The sequence below is a fragment of the Galleria mellonella genome, unplaced genomic scaffold (assembly GCF_026898425.1).
Source record: "Galleria mellonella isolate WM207_F2 unplaced genomic scaffold, CSIRO_AGI_GalMel_v1 utg103, whole genome shotgun sequence".
NCBI classification, from domain to species: domain Eukaryota; kingdom Metazoa; phylum Arthropoda; class Insecta; order Lepidoptera; family Pyralidae; genus Galleria; species Galleria mellonella.
The window spans coordinates 3,502,421-3,522,675 of record NW_026441966.1 but is presented as its reverse complement, the minus strand read 5'-3'; the positions used below and the strand labels follow the sequence as shown (position 1 = coordinate 3,522,675).

At 35.4% G+C, this 20,255-nt stretch overlaps 1 protein-coding gene across 5 annotated transcripts in view; it reads right to left on the bottom strand.

Annotated features, from left to right (window-relative positions):
• Positions 1-20,255, bottom strand: part of LOC113517437 (AP-1 complex subunit gamma-1) — a 39,472-nt gene that overhangs the window by 3,863 nt on the left and 15,354 nt on the right. For 4 of the 5 annotated variants that reach the window (XM_052899190.1, XM_052899104.1, XM_052899229.1 and 1 more), the window contains exons 5-18: positions 19,617-19,855; positions 16,543-16,619; positions 10,387-10,482; positions 9,509-9,835; positions 8,687-8,905; positions 6,427-6,585; positions 5,814-5,901; positions 5,054-5,201; positions 4,278-4,364; positions 3,496-3,640; positions 2,846-2,950; positions 1,939-2,092; positions 627-784; positions 93-185 (exon numbers count right to left, since the gene is read on the bottom strand). In XM_052899190.1, the coding sequence (XP_052755150.1) occupies positions 93-185; positions 627-784; positions 1,939-2,092; positions 2,846-2,950; positions 3,496-3,640; positions 4,278-4,364; positions 5,054-5,201; positions 5,814-5,901; positions 6,427-6,585; positions 8,687-8,905; positions 9,509-9,835; positions 10,387-10,482; positions 16,543-16,619; positions 19,617-19,855 (2,095 nt within the window). The remainder of the gene's footprint in view (positions 1-92; positions 186-626; positions 785-1,938; positions 2,093-2,845; positions 2,951-3,495; positions 3,641-4,277; positions 4,365-5,053; positions 5,202-5,813; positions 5,902-6,426; positions 6,586-8,686; positions 8,906-9,508; positions 9,836-10,386; positions 10,483-16,542; positions 16,620-19,616; positions 19,856-20,255) is intronic. The other variant, XM_052899151.1, reaches the window with a different exon arrangement.

The following is a 20,255-nucleotide window of genomic DNA, read 5'->3' as shown; positions in this document are numbered from 1 at the left end:
TGATTTAGATTATGAAGCGTATACATATTCTTTGATTCATAATGAATGGGACAATATAATAAGCTTTATATAAAACAATTATCATAACTTACCCTTGTGGGATTGTTAACTTTTAACACCTGCGTAATCTCTCCCTGTGGCGGCAGCACGGTGGCTGAAGGTGACATCATATCTAATCGGAAAGTCTGGAATTGACAAACAAATATTACAGTTTAGTAACATTTTCCTTTCATTTTTGTTACATGCTGTTTTCTCTTAGAGTTTTGGTTGAGTAATATCTTTTACCCATTAAAAATCCCATAATGTAATATGGGGTCTGAAATTTCAGAATTAGGCGAAATCTAGTAAACCTAAAACTTGTTCAGGTAGAGGATCTGATGGACCCTGAATCTTTATAAACTTCACATATATTTTAACTGTTCTTGTTTGCTTTTAGACTATTTGTATTATATTTGAATTGAATCTGTGATAAACGGTGTTGTGGCAAATTTACTCAATGTTTTCTTTAATTGATATCATCTATTATTCTTTATTTTGTTATTGTTAATTTACCCAAATAAATGAAAAAAAAAAAAAAGAAAACAATGACAGTCAGTCCTTATTTTGATTGCTTCCTGGATACACACCCTCGGCACGGCAGCCTGGAACAGGAAATCAGTGAGCGTGGAGGCGGTAGAGTTGGAGGCACGCATCGTCAGCGCCGCGTCGCCGCCGGCCGCCCGCTGCACATCCAGCGTGATCCGTAGCCCGTTCTTGTCCAGGGCCACTACGGACGGCAGTTCTGCTACCAACAAGAGTGTTATATTGTGATGATTTGTGAAAAAAGTACATAAATAGATACATATCTGAATGATAGAAACAAAGGCCAAATATAAACGCTATATTTGTAAATAACTTCACCATCATTTAATCATCATATTAGCCTTTAACTGTCCACTGTTGACCATAAGGTTTCCTCTTGGGGGTTTTGCCAGTAGTTGCTAAACTTAACAGACGGATTGGCAGCCACAGTCAACATTTAGAGATGTTTTAAGAGAGACGCTGCTGTTCATCTCTCGCCTTCGGTTAGTTGGCTTTTACAACATCCACGGGTAAGGAAGGCGTGGCCTATTCTATGTAAACAACTTACCATTTATTATATATGTAATTTTTACAAATACATATTGTTAAAATAATTTGCACGCCAATACAGGGCAGAATATAAAGGGACTAAAATTTATCACTTACATATTGTTATACGGATTTCCTTAAACAGGTCTTTATTAAAAAAAAAAAAAAAAACTGTTTACACTCGCGACAATTTATTAATTAATAAGGAAACTTAGGACAATTCGTCGCGTATGTCCTTAGGCTACCGTTCACTTTGAAGGCTCAGAACAGATTTAACTAATTTAAAAACAAGAGGAGCAAAATTGCTGACTATGGTGGGTGGACTTCCAAGCCCTACACTGCTTGGGTATAATAGTACCACCAAGGGGGGGGGGGTTGTTACTAATGAGGATTATTAGTCCCATTGCTAACAATATATTCTAACGTGTTTCTGCCAGCGTATACCATAAGTGCAGGCAGGGTTACCATTCCACTATCATCCATTAAAAAAAAAACAGTACCATCTTGGTAATACTAATATTCAGCAAATGGGGGGGGGGGGGAAGGAATTGTTAGTAATGGAGACTGAGAACCCCATTGCTAGCAATATACCCAATCAGGCCGACCTCCTCGCGGTTCCCCCTGGAAACTATCATGGTTAATTCCTGATGAATTCATCATGATGGGCTAACTGGCCTGTTTTCATTCTCATCTATCACCCTTCACTGGTGCTCCGCCAGCGTATCCCGTTAGCGCAGGCGGGGTTACCATACCATTTTCACCCATCAAAAAAAATTCAGCAAATAAAGTAATTTATTGATTGATTAACAAGTCAGCGTGGTGCGGTACCTTGTGCAATCTGTTCCGACTGGTGCGCGGTGAAGAGTCCGTCGAGCAGCAGGCTGGCGGGCGCGGGCGGCGCCGCGTTGTTGTTGGCCACGCTGACCGCCGGCGCGGGCGCAGGCGACGATAGGTCCAGTCCGCTCAGCAGGTCCAGGATGTCCTGGGGAATAATAATATTTCACACCAAAATCCATAATCTGTTTGTATTATTAACAAGCATTACTAATATTATAAATGTAAAAATGCGTTTGTTTGTTTGATACCATATAGCACATTAAGGGCTTTACCAAACAGTATGAAATTTGGTATATTTGGTACTACTCGATATGGGATGGAAAAGGATATATACTTATTATTCCGGTCAATAAATGTATCTTGGTAATTAGGTAGCGGGTAAAAAAGACTTTGTATAAAAGTCAATTGCTTGTCTTGCCTCTGCCCCATTTGTGTTTCAACCGTGAAGCAGTTGTTTGCATGGCTGTGTTTCGGTTTGAAGGGTAGGATATGGCGTGAATTTACTGAGTACAGAGGAATAACACCTGTATCCTCAGGAATGGCAACGCATGGGGGGTATCATGGGCGAAACAGTATACTCTGTTATGTCCATGGTACTGCTCATGTTTATAGGCGACGGTTACCACTTTCCATCATGTGGGCCGTCAGCTTGTTTGCCTTTCTAAATTGTATAAAAAAAACATATATATTTCAATGTAAGAACAGCCGGATTAAGTGTATTTTAGTCAAGGATGCTCGGCTAGTTTCAGGCTCGCATTCGTTGCACGGACACTCAGGACTAAAGATACAGGATGGTCCCGAAGCTAATCCAGGTGTTCTTACAATACAATATGTGTACTTTAGAAATTAAAAATTTTGTAAATGTTTACATATAATATATATAATAAAATATACATACATTGCTACTAGTATTGTTGTTTGTGGGCGCTGCTTGTGTGGGCTGGTGTTCCACGTCGCCGTTCGTCAACGAGTCCGAGCCTATGATGAGATCTAACAGCGCGTCCTGAAAGTACACGATAATTGTTACATTATAATAATTTACTCCAATTTTAATTTAGAATTTTAGAACTCATGATTATAGTTTATCATGACTTCTATATTCAATACTTATATCGAGAACAGAAATCTTATTTTTTCCTCTTTTATATTATTAGATTTAAAATGAAATGAATGTAATAGTTTGGTAGCTCCGTTTGCACGAACGGTGTAGGCCGGCGAATTACTAGTGAGGGAAAGAGTGATAAGTGAGAAAAGGCAGATCACTTAACCCAGCGTGATGAATTCAACCTGGAATTTAGTATGATCGTGTCCAGGGAGGCTGCGAAGAGGTCGATCAGGGTACATTGCTAGCAATAAAACAGCTAGTCCCCATAACTAACAGTCTCTCCCCCTGATACAACATTGCTGACAATGGCGATGCTAGATTACAATACTAACAATCCCCTGACCAGTAGACAATGACCTGGTCGGCCATCAGGCTGTTAGGTCAAGCGTGGCATACCAGCCAGTACTCTTCAAGGGGCAAGCTAGTGAGACGGGAGACATTACCTGGTCAGGCAGCGGACGGGTGGGGCTGGCAGGAAGGCTGGTGGGGCTGCTGGGCGGCTCTTGGTCGTCATCGCGTCCCGCCGGCCCGGGAGCCTCCAACGCCGGCATGCGCTCCAGCAGAGCGGGCCGAAGGTGTGCGTGTTGCCTGTAAAGCATACAGCCATATTTTTTTACAAGTCACAGACAATTACACATACATCTATGTTCTGTAACTAGAAAATCACACTTGCGACAACATTTCTGTTTTGAATCGTTAATAACTGTTCAAGTTAAAGCTTATAAAATAGGGGTAGGTAGTCAATGAAATATTGTATGTACTCATAGATACATAGGTATAATGTAATAAGTAAATATGTAATCATAGGGGGGAAAGGGATTGTTAGTAATGGAGACTGAGAATCCCATTGCTAGCAATATACCCAACCAATTCAACCTCCTCACGGTTCTCCTTGGAAACTATCATGGTTAATTCCTGATGAATTCATCATGATGGGCTAAGTGGTCTGTTTTCATTCTCATCTGTCACCCTTCACTGGTGCTCCGCAAGCGTATACCGTTAGCGCAAGCGGGGTTACCATACAATTTTCACACATCAAAAAAACAAAACCCCCATGCATTGCCATTCCTGAGGACTCAGGTGTTATTCCTCTGTACCCTGTAAATTGACTGCCATATCCCATCCTTCAAACCGAAACAGCCACGCAAACACAACTGCTTGAAATCACTTGAAGAAGAAGATACATTGATAAAAAAATTCATTCATGTATGAAAAATGTACATACCTGTACAATTGTGAAAGTTCTACCCCTCTCTGTTGCAACTCTATGTGGATATGAGATCCGAATGTATCTATAATCACGCGGATTTTGCTGAAAAAGAAAAGAAAGCGATCATATAAATTATATATCTATATGGGTCTATGCATTGTAGGGAGTCAGTGGTTGCAGGAGGCTCAGGACCGTTCCTTATGGTAGTCTATAGGAGAGGTCTATGTCCAGCAGTCGATGGATAATGGCTGAAATGATGAGGGGTACTATTTTCCTGTGTTCTCTCTTCGTTTTCTTTTGTAATTTTTTTTTTTCTGTTGTATGTGTGTGCTGTTAAGTATGTGTATGTTATATTTAATTGTGTATATATTATATATGTATGTGTATGTATGTATGTGATAATATTTATATTATGTTTGTATATGATAATATTTATATAATAGTGCGCCACCTACCCTTTGTCTTTTTCTCAATGTCCTCTACCCAAAGGTTGTCTGGAAGAGATTGCTTAGCGATAAGGCCGCCTTTTGTATCACTTCTCATTAATATTTACTATATTTGTTATTTCTCTTTTTACTTGGTGCAATAAAGTGTAAAATAATAATAATAATGAGGGGTTAGGCAGAGATTTCCTGGCAAAGAGAATGAGATAGTCACAAGGGACCAGCGGATCTGACTTTTTTGTTTTCTATCATCTCTCACTGACACGCTGCTAACGTAAATCGTAATCATGTATAAAATTGCCAATTTCATATATTTAAAAAAAAATTCAAAAGAATGACTATACTTACTCTTGGCTGGGCTGCGTGGTGAATCTAGTCGAGAGCTTCGCCAATGATAACAGTAAATACTCCTTGGTGGTGATGGAGAGCTGGGTGGACCACAGCAGCTTCTGGTATATGTCGATCACATACTCCTCGGATGGACGAGTGAAATCATCTGTAACATAAGAGCTAGTTATTTTTAAAAACCCATAAAATGACCCACTACAGTGCATACGACAAAATAAAAAAAACTGCCATTTTGCCAATGTTAATAAATGATTTCAATGTCAATGATTCTTTTTTTTTATTTAATGGGTCTATTGAAAATAAAAAGAATCATTAAAATAGGTTCACAGTTATATATAGCTATGTACTTTATATTATAATATTGTGATTTGTTAATCTTTGTCGGGTGCCCACGATACAGGTTCGCCTAGTGTGGGGCCCATTGTATTTTGTATTTGTAACTTTGTGTTTTTTTTTTGTCAAATAATAATAAATAAATAAAGTTGCTATAAACTTGAGACAATCTTTTTGAAGCATAATGTACGTTTGCGATCATTCATAAATTAACTTTATTAAAAAAATAAAAACTAAAAAAATAAATACTCAAATTTCACACAAGTCAACATTTTTTTGTTACGATTGCTTATGTTCTTCTGTACACTTCTACAATAAACGCCGTCCTTTTCCTACTTTCTACTTTATTTATGTCTTTTATTTAAATATTCCTGAATCAAACAATATATTTGTGTATTATTCTTTTTAAATAATGACGAGCACTCACCAAAGCCGTCTTCGTCGACCATCGATATAGCGTTGCTAGCCTCCGACACCAATAAATCACCGTACTCGCCAATCGTCCACGCGGCCACCTGTCAAATTGGACTTTTTAACATCTCTCGCTCCGTAATAAAAAGCGACTTCAATTATGTACTTTAATACGTGCGGAGAAGTTTTACTTCGTAATAGCAGGACTTAAACGTAAAAAAATATTATTTATCTTGTATTAGTATTTAGGATTATAATATATATGTACAGTAGATGATTCGGCAAATTTTGTACTGCCATATAAATATTTTTTTCTGGCTAGGGACACCTTAATCACCTAGCAGTATGAAACATACTTTACGATCTATTTTCATACCTATTAAATGTACATAAAAAATACCGTGGCACGAGTTTTTTATAGATAAGATAAAGATACTGTCCACATAGTACGTCGGTTTCACTACCTGGGATTCGGAACACTGGTCGACTATGCTTCTGCCGGGATTTAATTTGCCATCTCTCCTTCTTAGTTTCCCGTATCCAATAGCGAGAACGGGATGCCTTAAATACTATACCGCAAACCTTCTTAATTTGAATTTTGTTTAATAATAATACACTATTTTTGTTACCTGCACAAGTGGTTGCTTCTCAGTGGCATCCCCGGAGATCGCGGATCGTTCGAGCGCCGTCCACAGACGCATGCTGGCGTACGCCTGCCGTTCCATCGGCGCGGATGACACGATCTGGATAGTCGACGACACCGTGTCGTCTCGTAGGTAGTTACCCGCCTGTGGACAACGCGAACCATACAGTTAGGTATACTCGGGAACATAATCTTAAAATTACTACATCTTCGTATAAACAATTCCAATAATGGTATATGTATTAAAAATTCTAAAATTATTAACAATTTTGTGATTTGAATTTTTATGAAATTAACTAATTATATATCTATCTAATTATAGTGAGTTTTTGATATGTTAAAATGTATAATAGTATTTATTTTGCACATTTGCAAATCTATTTTATAAAAAAAAAAAAAACTCAGGCTTTAGTGCTCACAAAAATATTATGGGAATAACACTGGAGTAAACCCTATCGATTGTCCGTGTGGCCCCGGTATAAAATAGGTCTACCACAATGGTAGACGGATAGGTAGCAGCGTCCTTCTTAAGACATCTATAAAAGTCTAACTGCGGTTGTTAACCCACCTGGGTTGCCTGCGAGATTGTGCAGTTGGGTCGCCAGCTTTCTTAAGGAACGTAGCATTAAGGTCGTAGTCGACGGAGCATGCTCTGACTTAAAACCTGTGAATGCTGGTGTCCCGCAAGGCTATGTACTATCTCCGACACTGTTTCTTCTGCATATCAATGATATGTTACAGATCAGTGATATTCATTGTTATGCTGACGACAGTACAGGAGATGCATTATACACCGGTCATGCAAAGATCTCGCGGGCACATACCGATGAGCTCCGGAACAGACTTGTGTCTGAAATCGAAACTTCACTCGATAAAGTTTCGATCTGGGGTGAACGCAATCTTGTTCACTTTAACCCTAAGAAGACACAAGTCTGCGCGTTCACCGCAAAAAAGACACCGTTTGTCGTATCACCTCACTTTCAGGGCACTTCCCTTGATAATAAGTCGAGTCTGGGGATTCTTGGCGTCGATATATCTAGCGACGTCCAGTTTTGCGGTCATCTGGAGGAAAAAGCTAAGATAGCTTCCAAAAAGTTGGGGGTGCTCAATAGGGTGAGACGGTATTTCACGCCAGAAAACCGCCTGAAACTGTATAAAGCTCAAGTGAGGCCACACATGGAATACTGTTCTCACCTGTGGGCAGGAGCGCCACAGTACCAACTCCTTCCGTTAGACCGCATTCAAAGTCGGGCAGCTCGAATTGTTGACGATCGGCGTCTTACTGTCCGGCTCGACCCACTGAAACTGCGTAGAGATGTTGCATCTCTGTGCATCTTCTACCGAATTTATCATGGGGAGTGCTCTGAAGAATTGTTCGGATTGATACCTGCTGCAGATTTTCACCATCGTACAACCCGTCATAAACTAAAATTTCATCCCAACCATCTGGACGAGTGGCGGTCCTCCACCGTGCGTTTTTCAAGGCACTTTCTTCCACGCACAACCACTCTTTGGAATCAACTTCCAGCAGCAGTATTTCCGAACCGATACGACAACATAACCTTCAAGAAAAGAGCATATTCCTTTTTAAAAGGCCGGCAGCACACCTGCAATGCCGTAGGTGTTGTGGGTGACCATGGGCGGCGGTAGTCACTTACCATCAGGTGAGCCGCATGCTCGTTTGCCCCCTGTGTTGTAAAAAAAAAAAACCTTCCAAGCGTGGCAACTACTGACAAAACTCTCCTTATGGGGAAGGTTTATGTGCAACAGTTAACACTCGAACCGCGGACCGGTCACTGTGACCGGCGTAATAAATTAATTTCTTAATATCTCCGAAATTTGTTTCCGCAGTTATAGGTATACAAACCACCAAGTAATAATTATAATATTTTTCTTATTGTAATGTTTTCGTATCATGCAGTAAAAAGTGGTAAATGAAAAGTCAGAAAAGCTTAGCACAAATTTTTTTAACAACAAATTTCGGAGATATTAAATAATGAATTAACTCAAGCATTAAAAGCTGAAATGATGAAACCCTATTAATTGTAAAAAGAATTATTAAAATCGGGTAACATGCTTACGAAAATAGAGACGAATCGATGATTTCCTACTTTTAGAAGATACTTATCAAATATAAAAGAAATTCTGCTACATATTCATTGTTAATATACAGAACTATTTTCCATCAAATAAATCGTCGATTTGTTGGTTTTTCCAGCAGTGTAAAAAAAAAAAACTATAAATACCTTCAAGAACACCCGGAACAGCGTATCTAGATGCCATTTGTTGGAGGGGGCGTATCGTTCCGCGGCCAACACCATAGCGCTGGAGCAGTGCGCCTTGAACTCGGGGTCCGACCTCTCCAGGAACGTGAGCAGCTCCTTCATCATGCTGCGGATGTTCTGGCCGTTGACCAGGGCGAACGAGAGCTCCATTGCCCGCCGCCGGATCGACACGTCTGGGTCCTGGCGGTAGATAGGTATAATAATATAAAATTTTGCTTTAAAAAAAAATTGACTTTGTGACAAAATTGATAAAAGTGGAAATCCTAGTATGGATTCATTCTTTTTTTCATTGCGTGATAATGGAATGATGGTTGCCATTTCCATTCCTCTAACGGTATATACTGGCGGAATACCATTGGGTGATGATAGGCGAGAATGAAAAGGCAGGGAAGGATTGGTTTTGTTACCTTGATTCTCCACGTGATCCCACCTGGTAACCATTGTATTGAATTTCAGGTGTATTTATTGCGGTGGACTAATTGATCTGCCTTTTCATTCTTACCTCTCACCTCAAGAGTATCTTGTAGATAAATAAATAAATAAAACAAAATAGTATACAATTATTTTGAGATTGGAGGGAGCATTGCATTGATGCATTACAGGAAGGTAGTGGATGCAGGTGGCTCAGGACCGTTTCTTATGGCAGTCTATAGGGGAGGCCTATGATCAGCAGTGGACGGATATTGGCTGAGATGATGATAATTATGAGATTTAGAACTGCTGCTCCTGCTTTTAGCTTTGTATACATTTAATGATTAATCCTGCATTTAAATACCTATTTACCTTAAGACATTCCAATATCGTGGTCCTATGCCTCTGCACGGCCGATGTATCGACGTGCACCGTCCGTAGCAGTGTGTTCAGCGCCACATAACGTATATTCTTGTCGTTGTTTAGCAGGAAGCGACCTAGGATATTGATGGCCAGCACTCGCAGGCTACTTTCAGACTTAATGTCCATAATGGAAAGTACAGTTTCGTATAATATCGTGTTGCCAACGTTTTTGCTCGTCTCCGTGTTGGTGGCGACCTGTGCGAGGATGTCGTTCATGGCTTCTGACGCTTCCGCGTCGTTCTTGCCCAATATTCTGAGGAGGCGGAGGATTTTCACCTGAAATTGAGAATTTAATATTATCGACTTAAGATTCATATTATCATAGACATTTTATTACTGTCTTTAATTATTTAAAAAAAAAAAAAAAAAAAATAGGACCGTAGAATAAAACAACAGAGCATAGACCAGCACGGGAGGAAACCCTATCAATTGCAGTATGGACATTATATATTTTTTAAATATTTATAAACGAAATTTTCGCCATGTTTGACAACACACGTTAGAGATGTGGTTAGAAATGAGCGCATACCATTACTCTTAACAAATGTTATTGGATCATGCGTGTTTGTATTTGTCTGGAGGTATATTATATGTATGTAGTTACAAAAACATATTTAAATATTGTTTACCAGTTATTTGGTCTAAGCTCTGCATAATTTGAGATAAAGCAAAATAAAAGAATATTTGACGCAATGATTATATCGAGTGTGTTTCTAGCATGAGTTTTGTTTAACCTCATTAATCAGTACTGGCTAACTAGTCCGAGCAAACAATGGGGCTTCTAACTACACTCTAGTAATATTCAAAAGTACTGCAACACTTGTTACCTGAAGAAAAGGATCCGAGACACCGCTGACGTCATGCTCTGGCGAATAGCCGGCCAGTATTAAATTCTTCAATATTCTCACCAGGTTAGGAACGATCTACAATCAAAATGTGTCATTAAAGCGTCACAATAAATTACTAATTCGCTTGAACGTCGCCCAAATGCACACAAAATATATTTGCAAAGCCAAAAGAAAAATAATAGAGGAAATATAATAGTTTCAACAATACAATTAATTACCTCAGGCACATATGCATTTCAATTTACTGTCTAGATACTTCTTATATGAACCTATGAGGCGATATACCAGACAAGAATACAACAGCGATTACATGATTTTTTTTTAATAAAAAATAAAGAAAACAAAAATGGAAATAAAGTGAAATAAAACTGCTTGCAACCCCCTTGTGGATTAGTCACAGATTTGTGCTTATTCAACCTCGTGGATCGATCGTAGTAATAGTAAATTGTTAGTTTGAGTGAAGTTTGGAGAAATGATACTTAGAAGAACTATCTACCTATGAATTTTGTATGTACTCAAAGTGCTATTTCACGCTAAATACGAGTAAAATCATCTATGACTACTCAGATGATGAATAAAGTCTGAGTTTGCATTCCTCCCCGAAAATATATTACCATAAAATCTCGTACACATAATATATTAAACAATAATTATTAGAAATTAATATTTTAGCTACATTATTGTCAATTTTTGTTAAGTATATATATTTTTTTTATAAATATATTATGTATACGAGATAGTTGTAAAAATAACTCCAATATTTTATACATAAATACCATTATATATGTATAACCAACACATTACATTACATTCATGCTCGTTTGCAGTCTGTTGACATCGTGCACGGACAGAAAATCAATAGGTTTTATATTTAAGTGTCTCAGTCAGATACTTGAAATACTAGCTGTGCCTTTTTAAAGTTTAATGCGAAGTTTTTAATTAAAACTGTTCACTAAATAAAATTGTATCCAGTCAAAGAAGCTGAGATTTCTTATGCTTAAAAACTTTTAAATATTTTTTTTTTTATAAAGTGTTGTCTAGACTTTTGTAACAAGTTTGGATTACATTAATTAATTTAAACAAAGTTTCAAGTTGTGATAATTTATTAAGGCGTTATTATAGATATTCTGGTTAGAAATTTATCCAATTAAAAACAGTGACTGGCAAAAAATTTATACTGACTTCATGATAATCACTTGATAAGTAAATATACTATTATTTAGTGACAAACAAAATTAGTTAAAATTATGACTAATTTCCAAGATTAAAATAATATTTGATTACAAATTTATACTGGCAAGATACTGTGATGTTGCCAATCCTGACAGAAGTGGAACTAAAAAGGCCTACACTATTAATTTTAGCATTGAAACAACGTATTTAGATAAACAATGCGAGATGTTAACAGGCTGCATATAATCAAAGTGCTTGGATCAGCGGTATGTGATTACCTCGCGCTGTCCGCTCTCCTACGGGACAACACAAACAAATAATTAGTTTTTGGGACATTTTTTTTTATATGTAAGTATAAAGATAAGGGTAAACTATCGGAAATCCAACGATACCATTCACGATTGAACTTTTCGAGAGACATTTTTTGTTTTATTTTTCTTTATGCAATTTGTGAATAACAAAAAAGCGGGTAGATATTTGATGAAATACACGGTTTATATTAAGTATTATTATTTCAATCTTATTCCTTGCAAAAAGTAGTTAAATATGTTCAGTTTCATGAATAACATCGTTGGAATTAGATATCTTTTAAGACATCTGATATGTATCTAATGTAAATATATAAAATTATAATATTAAAGGATTAAAAAATTTTATGTCAAGTATAATTTTATGTATGTATTATTTATTTTTTATATTCGGCATTTTAAGTAAACAATTTTGTCATATCTTTTTTATTGAAATAACAGTGCACGAAGTGAACAACAAACAGACACCTAGAAAGATATTTATATCGATAATTTGTCATTACTTTTTTGCCTGCTTTTGAATGACTCCTGGTATGGTAGGTAGGTGTAAAAAATAAACATTAATATGTCACAATGCGACTCTCACGACCACCCGCCCGAACGTCACCCAGAGGAGTGGCCTGGAGCACGAGACTTGCAGTTTAAGCTTTAATGAGAACATCACATTTACCCTTTTAAATTCGATAAAAAAAATTGACTTCCCATAATTGTTTGCTAAATATGCCATGTATAAATAAACAAAATATAAATTATTCAATAGCAATGTTGATACGACTTATTAATTAAACAAAAAATATTAATCATTTATGTTCGATTGGAAATGTAAACATACAACGATAACAGACAATCGGTCGTTTAAGTCTATTGTTTATGGTTTTATATAAACTAGCCATTGTTTTATAAGTAACTTTTACCTGGACTTCGTCCGCGTGACTGAGATTTTTTTTATGTAACTTAGAATGGCAAGCAAGCTGACGGTCCACCTGATGGAAATTGGTAACCGTCGCCTATAGACATGTGCAGTACCGTGGACATAACAGAGTATACTGTTTCGCCAATGATACCGCTCATGCGTTGCCATTCCTGAGGACTCAGGACTCAGATATAATCACTAACCGAAATAAAAAGTAGCCTATATTTTTCTTAATCCCAAATTTCATAGTAATTAGTTAAAATGCTATAATGTAACAAACAAATAAACAAATTTCTTTTCATTAGGATGTACAAGGCAATTTATGGTAGAGGGACAGGCAGAAGCGTCCCTCTTAAAACACCACTAAAAGCCTAACGGCGGTTGACAACCCGCCTGCTAAGCGTGACAACTAGTAGCAAAACTCCCCTTAGGGGGAAGGCTTATGTTCAACAGTGGATGGTTAACGATTGTTTAACTAGCTAAAAAGGTTAACGGATGTATGTACATTTTATGATCAAACCTATATACATTGTTCATAAAATTTACATAAAAAATACTGCAGAAAAGACTTCCTTCATAATTGATCAAGTCACACAAAGCGCTTTGCTTTTCATTTCTCATTCGAACAGCCAGGAAATGGGATTTTCTCCCGGCGTTTGTATTTTCCGTTTCTTTATGAGGTCGTCTTTCAAAGGTAGAGTAGATAAACATTGAGTGTGCGTAACATATATTTAAAAAAAGTTCTTAAAATGTTTTTAATTAATAAATAAAAAAACAGCATACCTAATAGGTATGTAGCGGAAATATTTATCGCCAGAATGCTTGAATGTGACAGAAAGTGACCTCTGATTATCGCTCCTCTAATGGTATTTGTTATTTATTTATATACATTGTATTAAATGGTAACAAATGTAATGGACACACACAATGTATTTTATTCATATATTTTCTTTTATTATTTTTATTAAAAGAATTTCGCGACTTGGCCACAATAGAATATCAGTGGTTTGTTTTTTTTGAGGGCAAAATAATAAATTGAGTCGTGAAAGAAAAAATTGTTACTTGTTTTATAATATTTTGCTTTTTTTTTGTATATGCATTCTTTTAACTCCTTTTACTGTGTATGTCTGTTGTTATTTTTATTATGTGCTGTAAGTAATGCAAATAAATTATATATCTATTTATTAAGCTATTATTCGTGCATCTTATGCCACGTCATCATTTAACATCAGGCGAGACTGTTCAAACGCACTAACATGTATAACTAATATTGTAAACAGGAAAGATTTGATTTTTTTTTATGCAACGTAGAATGGCAAACAAGCTGACGGTCCACCTAATGGAAAATGGTAACCGTCGCCTATAGACATGAGCAGTACCATGGACATAACAGAGTATACTGTTTTGTCCATGAATTCCCCCATGCGTAGCCATTCCTTAGGACTCAGGTATTATTCCTTTGTACCCTATGGTACCCTATGTACTTGATTGTTTGTAATGGATATACTCAAAAAGCACAAGAACGATTTTAAAAATTCTTTTACCAATAGAAAGCTACATTATCAGCGAGTAGCATAGGTTATATATTATTTTAAAATAACTTCAAAAATAACAAGGTTGTCAATTTGGTCGTAATTTGTTTTATGTTTTTACCTCGTAACATCGTCGGTTATAAATCGTTTTAGAAAATTCTGTTTTTATCTATAAGGGGACAATTGTAGAAATTTTATCAAAATCGGTTTAGTACTTAAATTTTTAGATGAATATAACTAGTTATGCCATAACTGAAGTAACTGAAAATTGTAAAACCGTGCGATGCCGGGTCGGATCACTAGTTTTATAATATAAACTAAAATGTTAATGGAACGTGTGTGTTCTAATACGTAATATATGGATTCGACACTCAACTGAAGGAAGCAACTTCATCCTTTTTCATGCGTATACGGTAAATATTTTTAAATTAACTTAGGTATTTATTTCACATAACTATATACTAATATAGATTCATAATTATAAATGCCTTACAAATTACATTTACACAGTAATATTATACATATGTACTGAACAAAAATTTCTAACTATAAACGTTCTAATGTAAAGCCGAAATGTAACCGGTACGCCGACGAGTTCATCGACCGATTGGCCGACTGATCGATGGTAACCTTATCAAGATGTTTAATTTGAATCTGCTCGGACATGCGATACATTTACATGTATTAAAATATGAGTCATGGTTGTTCGCGGTCACGATGTTATTTTTTTTTCTAATGGATGATAATGGAATGGTAACCCCGCCTTCGTTGGCGGGGGGTTTTTTTTAATGGGTGACAATGGTATGGTAACCCCGTCTGCGCTGTTGGTATACACTGGCGGGGCACCAGTGAGGGATGTCAGATGAAGATGAAAGTAGGTCAGTTAGCCCATCTTGATCCATCGTGACTAATTCCAAACTAGAATTAGTCACGATGGTTTCCAGGGGGAACCACTTGGAAGTCGACCTGACAGGGTGTATTGCTAGTAATAGGGCTATTTTGACCCCGTTACTAACAATCCCTTTTCCCCCCTAACGTTGGCGGAGTAATAGTGACGGATGATAGGTGAGAATGAAAAGGCAGGTCAGTTAGCTCATCGCTTTACATTTGGAATTCAGCATGATGGTATCCAGGGGAGACTACTTGGATATCTATCAGATAGGGTATATTGCTAGCAATGGGATTGGTAGTCCACATTATTCAATGAACAATCCCTTCCCCAACGTCGTTATTAGGTATACTAATTGCATTATAGAGTAGTGCGGGTGACAGTTGACATTTCGAAGGTTTTTCCCGTAAATGGACGGTAAGAGGTTTTGACGTTAAGCCTATTCAGTAATCATAACTGATACTTTTTAAGAAACATTTTTTATCATTGTAAGTTAGCTCTTAGTAACTTACGAAGCACTTTTTTTAATTTTATAGTTTATAATCCTCTAATACATCTTAATATTTTTTTTACTGTTCAGGGTTTTGCATTATCAGCATCATATTATAATAAAAGGAGTATAAACCGACAAATAGTTTTAAGTTTTATATTTGAATTTAAATTTAAAAATTTAAATACTTATTCCTAAACACATATCTATTTAAAATAATTGTATAGCAGCCAAAAAGTTTTTTTTTTTAAGTAATTTTATTTTACGCGACTTTATTTATTCTATAAAAATATTGTCATTATTTGATACTTGGTACGGTAAAAACTGTACAGCTAAAGGTTTTTTCGTTGATTTTTAAAAAAGGTATAAATTTTTTTTCTAGTTTATTTTCGCGTAAACTCTAAAATCACTCACAGATCCTTCGGAATTTACAATTATTTAGCTATACTCTTTGGTTTCACCCGCGTGAATCAGTATTCTTGCTAAGTTAGAATATAACCTATTCGTGTATTAAATTTCATGCAAATCAGTTCAGTAGTTTTTGCGTGAAAGGCTAACAAACATACATTCAGCCATCGTTACAAAATTTATAAGCAAATTAGTATTGTATATTTGAAAAAAGAAACATGTGCATGTATGTACATTTATAATTATAATACGTATTGTGTAGTCTATGTACACGACGACTTTTATATTAGTTATTACAGTACTCTTATCATACACAATCAATTCGATTATACAATAACCTAGAAATTCGTGTACACCAAATTAAACCGTAACACTTATGAAGTAGAGATAGTTTTTGTACTGTAAAACGATGGAGTACTCACCTTTTTGAAGTGATTTAGTGTGTCGGGACTGTTTTCACACATCTCGGTGATGAGCGTCACGCCGGTGATAAGGACACCTGTTGACACAACATAGATAATTTCGACTGTGTATTTAGTGTTGTTAAGTTTGAATATGGAATACAGATTAAAAATAATAATTATAAAAGATATACGTAGACAATATTTTTCGAATTTAGAATTCTTTTCTCAACAGGCTTTAAAAAGATCCCTCTTTTCACACGGTTCACAATTAGGTTGTATTTTTTTATGTTTGTTACATCATAACTTCATCAGTTATAAACCAATTTGGAAAAATCTTTTTTATCTGAAAGGATATACTTATAGATTGTTTGCATAGACATTTTATCATAATTGGTTCAGTAATTTGGTTTTGAAATCAAAATAACTGGTTTCACCACAATTGAAGTCGGTTTTTTTGTGAAACAATCTTATGAATAAGTATTTTTTTCCATTGTGACATTCACCGCGTGAATTTTTAGTTATAAAGTATTTACTCTTATTAAAAAAATTACACGATAAACATTTTTTTAATTTAGAATCTTTTTTGAATTTGGAATCCACTATATTCGGTTGAAACGAAAGGTTCAATCTATAAGAACTGGTTCATGTTGCATTATATACCTTAGATACTTCGTACAAAATTCATTTTTAACTTGATGAACAGTTTGGGTATACAGTACGAGGTATAATTATACCTATATATCTAAAGCATTTTTTTACTGTATCGGCTTTGACCTCTGATGAATTTTGATATCAAGTTGATACCGGTTTATTAATTAATACTACCTTCTTAAGTGATAACATTTGACATTTTATTACTCCGTGAGGGCAAAAAGGTAAAACCTTTATCTGATACTCGTAGTAGCGTTTTTCAACGTTATAGATAAGCCAATATTGTCGTATAAAATAATTCGTATTTATATTTTAATGTACAGAACTTATACTGATTTCAATTAATATTATGAAGAGACTAACAATTTAGCACAAAAGAAAGAGACAGAACAGCTAAAATATGTTTATAAGAGGTATGACGTTCAAGGCGATTAATTTCTTGTTTGTAATGGGAAACTTAAAATATACTTAAACTAATTTTAATAAATTTTTCACCTGTACAACTAAATAATAATCATCATGTATCAGCGAGTAAAATATATATATATATATATATATATATATATATATATATATATATATATATATATATATAATGTTGGTTGGTTATTATATATATATATATATATATATATATATATATATATATATATATATATATATATATATATATAATTTAATAGTTATTAATTAGCATTAAATAAATATATACTAGATATTTTGTAGGTCAGCAGGTAGAAGGTTGATATAGATAAAAGAAAGTCAAAAGATATTATTTACTTCCAGATAGGAAGTGAATTTTGCTCCATAATAGTAAAATTTTGTATTAAATAAACTTCAATTGTGATAAATCCAGTTATTTTGATATAAAAATTAATGTACTGAAACGATTTTGATAAAATTTCTATGGTGTCAATAAATCTTTTCAGATAAAAGAAGAATTTTCCAAATTGATTTAGAAAAAAAAACTAATTGACGATTTCTTTCAGTTGAAAATAGGTAAATAGGATAGGATAAAATTTAAATAATGCAGCCAACGTTATCTTGTCTCTTTGCTGTTCATAATATACAGAGATTCCAGTTACTTCGCTTCGATAAGTGACACCTTATCTATTTCTGTACAGAGATGTAGTTAGACGCTAGAAAGCCATTTACCAGTTCAGTTAAAAAAGTATGCTAGTCAGTGCAATGTCTGATTTAATTTTTTTTCTATCGAATTCAAAAAAGGACAAAGTTTTTAATTCATTTGTATTTTTTATGTTTGTTGACGGAGTTAGTGCGTCGAGTCTTAAAAACGGGTCGACTTTTTGTCAGCTAATTGTCAAATTAGCTAACTTGTTTTTTTTATCGATGTTCTATATACTTACACACATAATGTATCTTGATGTATCTATATTTAATTGTTAAATATATATTATATTACATAAATAACACATTAACATGGAAAGGTTTTGCTGGAAGAAATCTCTTATTAGAGATAAGCTCGCCTTTGTACATTATGTTTATAATGAATTGTAATTACCAGTATGTTTTGTGTACAATAAAGAATAAAGAATAATAACAGACAACAAGTCTATACATTTGCTATTGAGGTCTTGAACGATTTACATATATTATCGTAGAAACTTATAAAGTAATTGACGGCGAGCGAACTTGGTTACATGTTAGAAATGACTGCGTCACGCAACGTGTAGGTCAAAACACTAACACACGCATTATTATAGAAATGTTGGCATACAATTACCGGTCTTAATTATTATAATGGTGCCTTGAAATGAACGGAGAATGGTTACATAAAATTGTTAGTTATAACATGTTATTGTGTTGACAAATTATTTATTCAAATCTGTTTAGGTAAAAGAAGACAAATATTTGGTGTCATTTGGTATTTTTTTGATGGGTGAAAATGGTATGGTAACCCCGCCTGTGCTAACGGGATACGCTGGCGGAGCACCAGTGAAGGGTGATAGATGAAAATGAAAACAGGCCAGGTAGCCCATCATGATGAATTCATCAGGAATTAACCATGATAGTTACCAGGGGGAACCGCGAGGAGGTCGACCTGGTTGGGTATATTGCTAGCAATGGTATTCTCAGTCTCTATTACTAACAATCCCTTTCTCCCCGGTGTTTTTTGGTATTTAATAACCGAAAATTTACCAGGAAATCATAAAAGCCATAAAGTGACCCCCTTCCTTTTCCGTGGGTGTCGTCGTAGTAGGTGACTAAGGAAACTTACTGGGCAAGGGATGGGCAGCAGTGCCTCTCTTAAAACATCACTAAAAACCAAAGTACGGTCAATAATATAGTCAATAATGTCAATCTGCCTGCCAAGCTTGGCAACTACTGGCAAACCCCCCTTATGGGGTAGGCTTATGTTCAAAAGTGCACAGTACACAAAACCATATAATGATGATATACATAAAGTGTGAAATACTCACCGTGATTTTTCTCAGTCAACAAGCTTCTTGTAGCTGGTAAGAACATCTCCATGAGATCAGGAACTCTTCTTATGATTCGGAAGGCGCATAGAGCAGCCTTCTTCTTGATATAGGCGTTCGGGGACTTGATGAGTCTCTCCACCTCTGAGGCCAAGTCCCGCGCCATTTCGGGCGAGGCTATAGCTCCTAGAGTGCATAGCGCCAGTCCGACCACGAATTGAGTGTTGCTGTTGAGGTCACTGTGTAAGAAATAAAAAATAATGTAGCAATTTTGTACCGGAAAAATGAGGAAAGTTTTGAGACTTTAAAATTATTTATTATTCTCGAAATATCTTATATATATATATATATATATATATATATATATATATATATATATATATATATATATATATATATATATATATATATATATATATATATATGTGTGTACAAAAAAATATTTCAATTATTAAAAAAAACCTATTACTTTGAATGATCTGAATGAATCTATTTACTTTATTAAACTACGTGGAGGTCGACCTAATAAGACATATTGCTAGCAATGGGGCTGTCAAACTCCATTGCTAACAATCCTTTCCCCCCAGATACATAATCACCGTATGGTCCCGGCATAAAATAGGTCCTTCCTTTCCCGTG